This window comes from Myotis brandtii, unplaced genomic scaffold (genome assembly GCF_000412655.1).
Source record: "Myotis brandtii unplaced genomic scaffold, ASM41265v1 scaffold115, whole genome shotgun sequence".
NCBI classification, from domain to species: Eukaryota; Metazoa; Chordata; class Mammalia; order Chiroptera; family Vespertilionidae; genus Myotis; species Myotis brandtii.
In genome coordinates this window covers 8289740-8294692 of record NW_005353967.1, presented here as the reverse complement: position 1 = coordinate 8294692, position 4953 = coordinate 8289740, and the positions used below count along the sequence as shown (strand labels likewise).

Sequence of the window (4953 nt, the reverse complement as noted above, 5' to 3'; positions counted from 1 at the left end):
CACGGACGGCGGGCACACACCGCGCCGGGCCGCGGCACGAAAGCGATCAGTGAAAACCACCAAGGTGAACGGGTGGCGGGGCGAACGAACTCGGACTGTCCCCTCAGGTGACAACACAGTGTCGCACGTTGCATTAGTTTACGAGGCGCCCTTACTTTTCCCCCAGTTCCTGATCGCGCCGCCGTTGCCCTCGCTGTCATCTCACCTCTCCAGTTCTTGTACGCCGGGATATAGTAGTATTTGTTCCCGAACTGGTCTGTGCCCACTAGCTCCTTCACTTCCTTGGACAGCGCTCTCCACATGGTGCGGAACAAATCCTGAGACCAACCCATGGCGGCCCCCCGGACCCCAGCGTGAGCTGCAGCCGGATCCGCCGCGACAGAAACAAGAACGCCCCGCCCACCAGCCCGAGAACTCCCACTTGCCGCACGCCCTCCCAGTAACGGCGCTCACCATTCGTCAGATGGCTTCTTGGCTCTACCAATGGGAGGCTCCATTGTTAGAGCCCCGCCCCCGAGCCCTGTCATGGCCGCGTCCAGGGTTCCTACTTGCGCAGGAGACCGGGATGCTAGGGTTTTTGTCGGCGCGACAAGCCGGATTGGACGACCCTCTTCACCTACGAAGAGCGGAGTCCACACGAAGGTATAGAAAACATTACTCTTTTTTCTAATAGGCCAGTTAAAAATTGGACCAATAGCTGTGTTACCCTTGCCTCACACTTTCTGGCCTTATCACTTACCAAACTCGGCTTTACTCTTCTTTTGGCGCCTGTACCAAAATTCCGTGTATGTACACGCATGTAGCTAGCTAGAATGTATAAAAATGCCAGCCTCCCAGAAGGGAAGCAGGTATTCAACATAAAGTATATTGTTTGCTTCAAATAGTTTAGGCACAGCGAACCGTTCTCATCCAGTGAACCATTCCCATCCCAGAAACCAGGCAAGGGCCAATCTTGCAAGCAAGCCTTTCTAAGGATAGCAGTTTCAGACCTGCTATATTAACTCTTTTTTTTTGCACACCTTCCACACACACCTCACCACTGTTTGCCTATCTTATTACCCTCCCACTTTCCCTTCATTTTAACCTCTCATAGTTCCCAAACAATTCAGTCCTAAAGTCTTTAGGTTGGGCAGAGGTAGGCTTCCAAACAGGAATGAGGTTGGCCCAGAGTGATATTTCAGAGCCTGAGGAGGTGGTCTAAGCGTGGGAACTCACAAGCTCAAGGCGATACGGGTGTTCGGAGAGCAGAAATCAAAGCCCAAGTCTCCCGAGTAGCATCCTTGTTGGCGAAGGGGATGGTAGCGATGATGGGAGATTAGTTATATACAGGGGGACTGACCAGATAAATAAACACATTAATGATAATAAAAGCCATGTTTCTCATTGTTAGAAGAGAACTCAAGGCAGGGATGATTGATTACCTTGGCACATGTTAGTTTGATATTTTACTTGTTACAAGAAACACATATTACTGTCATAATTTGAATAATCATCAAATGGAAAAATATTTTAAGAAGAAATGGAATTTCAACGGGAGCAACTATTTTCTGGTGGAAGTTCAGAAATGTCAGGACAGCATGGTGATCTGGAGGAAAAAAAAGTCAGAGTTCAGATGCAATTCAGCTAATTATTAGATGAATGACCTTGGACAAATTACTTATATCTTAGTTTAAAATTCAGGGAAAGCATTTAATAATGTAACCTACTATCTAGGAAATCTGCCAGTTAGGATTACCACTTATTATACTTATTATTTCCACTGATTACAGTGTCATTAAATAGCAGGTTTTTAATATTAACTGTTATTGTTATTGTTATTGGGCAATGTCAGAGAAGTAGTAAGTGAACCTATGGCTAAACTGCCTTCCAGAAGACAAAGGGCCATGTATATATCTTTAAATCAACTTGCTACTGCTAAAATGATATCCAAAATGCTTTAAATTATCAGTACTGCCATAAAAATATCAGTTTGAAACTTTTCTAGCACTGCATTGTTTAAAAAAAAACTGATTAATTTGGTGGGGTAAACATTTCATATAAATTAGCATCGTATTCATCAATAATGAATTTAGAAATCATTCTGGTTAAATTAATGTAAATTATTTTTAACATGCAAGAGATTGAGACATATTTTAATAGTTAACATTCACTAGGCACTTACTATATCTAAGCATTGTAATGAGCACTTTTTATGTATTAACTCATTTAATAGCCTGACCAGAATAATGATGGTTTACAGTTATGGAATATCAGAAGTTTCATTCATCTTAATTTATGAGAGTACTTATTTATATAAATATTTAATTGGCTTTATTTAAGTGTGCCTAATTGTTGAGTTAAACATACTCATTTTATATTTATACTTAAGGCATAAGAAATACTCATGGGAATTTATTTAACATACTGTAATTTAAGCTTTTGTCCACTAGGTGTCCTCAGCTGAATTTATCAATTTAAATTTTCATGAAAATATGTTTCTAAATATCTGAATAAAAATTTAATAAAATACACTCATTAAATTAAGTTTAAAGGACTGGATAAAGAAGATGTGCCACATATACACAATGGACTACTACTCAGGCATAAGGAAGGATGAAATAGCACCATTTGTAACAACGTGGATAGACCTTGAGAACATTATGCTAAGTGAAATAAGTCAGTCAGAAAAAGCTAAGAACCATATGATTTCACTCATATGTGGGATATAAAACTGAAACTCATGATCACAAACAGGAGTGTGGTGGTTGCCAGAGGGAAAGGGTTAGGCAGGGGTGGGCAAACTTTTTGACTCGAGGGCCACAATGGGTTCTTAAACTGGACCGGAGGGCCGGAACAAAAGCATGGATGGAGTGTTTGTGTGAACTAATAAATTCAAAGTAAACATTTCATAAAAGGGTACGGTCTTTTTTTTTTTTTTAGTTTTATTCATTTCAAACGGGCCGGATCCAGGCCGCGGGCCGTAGTTTGCCCACGGCTGGGTTAGGGGCTAAGAGGGTCCTAATATATGGTGACAGTAGAAGATTTGACCTTGGGTAGTGAGCACATGGTATAATATACAGATCTTGTAACATAGAAACCTACATTTGAAACCTATATATATTAAGTTTAAGATAGTACTTCAGGAAAAATTCTTTACATATAATTGTTAGTATTTTAAAAATTTGTGTAAGGTCTTTAAAAATCCATAAAAATTTTTGGATGTCTGGTAGAAAGAGACTTAAGCATTACTTGCATTTTTTAAGTCTCCCCTACCCCCCAAGGATATGTCTTTATTGATTTTGGAAAAATAGGAAAGCAGAGAGAGAGAAAGAAATATGGATGTGAGAAACACTATATCGAACCCACAACCTAGGTATGTGCCCTGATCAGAGTGAACCTGTAACCTTTTGGGCATGTGGGATGATGCTCCAACCAACTGAGCCACCTGGCCAGGGCCTACTTGTGATTTTTGTACTATATGTAATCTTAGTAAGATTAAGGACATTTTTTATGTTTGAATTATTTTCTTATTGTTTAATTTTATCTTTTTCCCCCCTTGTTTAATTTTTATATATTTTTTAAAGGGTTTTGGGACTGGAGTTAAACAAAGACAGAGATGTTGAAAGGATCCACAGCAATGGAGTTAACAGCCTGGACATTGAACCTGTTGAAGGGAGATAGTAAGTTTAAACATTTTTCTTTCTAAGTGAGAAACAGTAAAATCTTGCTTTCAGATTAATTATGTAAAGGTTCATGAATAAGTTTTAGAATTTTAATCTGGTATTACTAATTTTAAATAAATACAGAGCTTCATACCTACAAAATTTTTCCAGGTAGACATTTCCAAACTACTTTAATATAAATATATTCATTTTTAATTCAGAAAGCGTTTAAGTGCTGGGATATGTAACTGTAGTTGCTACTCTCAAGGAGACTGATGGGGGGGGGGATATTAAAAAGTAAAAGTATATTTTAAAACATTAAGTTTTAAGCAAACCAGACTTTTATTTGGTTTTACCACTTATTAGCTGTGTGACCACTTATCAGCTGAGTGACCATGAGCAATTTATCTAACTTTTCTAATTCTTAGTAGCCTTAGCTATACAATGGGAACAATAATACCAACAAGTTTATTGTGAAGATTCATTGAGATTATATATATAACAGTAGAGGCCCAGTGCACAAAATTCGTGCCCTCTAGGGGGTGGTTCCTCAGTCCGGCCTGTGCCCTCTCACAGTCTGGGAGCCCTTGTGGGATGTCCAACATCCATAGCGCTGCCGTGGAGGCAGGAGAGGCTCCTGCTACCACTGCTGCACTTGCCGGCCGTGAGCCCCGCTTCTGGCTGAGCGGCCCTTCCTCTGTAGGAGCACACTGACCACCAGGGGGCAACTCCTGCGTTGAGTGTCTGCTCCCTGGTGGTCAGTGCGCTTCATAGCAACTGGTCATTCCGCCGTTGGGCTGAAACCAGCCTCGGACATCCCCCGAGGGGTCCTAGATTGCAAGAGGGTGCAAGCCAGGCTGAGGGACCCCACTGGTGCACGATCGGGCCCGGGAGGAATGCAGGAGATTGGCCAGCCAGGAAGGGACTGCGGGAGGGCTCCCCGGCGTGTCCAGCCTGTCTCACTCAGACCCGATCAGCCAGACCCCAGCAGCAAGCTAACCTGTGGGTCGGAGAGTCTGCCCCCTGGTGGTCAGTGCACGTCATAGCGAGTGGTTGAGCGGCCTTAGCATATCATTAGCATATTATACTTTGACTAGAGCCCCAGTGCACAAAAATTTGTGCACTCGGGGGAGGAGGGGGGGTCCCTCAGCCCGGCCTGTGCCCTCTCGCAGTCTGGGACCCCTCAGGAGATAACGACCTGCTGGCTTAGGCCTGCTCCTGGGTGGCAGAGGGCAGGCCCAATCCCTAGGTGCAGCCCCTGGTCGGGCTCAGAGCAGGGCTGATTGGGGAGTTGGGGCACCGCCCCCTGTCA

General features: G+C 42.8%; 2 protein-coding genes across 2 annotated transcripts in view; one reads left to right on the top strand and one right to left on the bottom strand.

Annotated features, from left to right (window-relative positions):
* NDUFAF2 (NADH dehydrogenase (ubiquinone) complex I, assembly factor 2) overlaps positions 1–416 on the bottom strand; it is a 106495-nt gene extending 106079 nt beyond the window's left edge. Inside the window, exon 1 of the mRNA XM_005857921.2 lies at positions 206–416. Within this exon, the coding sequence (XP_005857983.1) occupies positions 206–332 (127 nt within the window). The 5' untranslated portion in view covers positions 333–416. The remainder of the gene's footprint in view (positions 1–205) is intronic.
* ERCC8 (excision repair cross-complementation group 8) overlaps positions 412–4953 on the top strand; it is a 38226-nt gene continuing 33684 nt past the window's right edge. Inside the window, exons 1-2 of the mRNA XM_014550489.1 lie at positions 412–642; positions 3564–3659. Of these exons, the coding sequence (XP_014405975.1) occupies positions 464–642; positions 3564–3659 (275 nt within the window). The 5' untranslated portion in view covers positions 412–463. The remainder of the gene's footprint in view (positions 643–3563; positions 3660–4953) is intronic.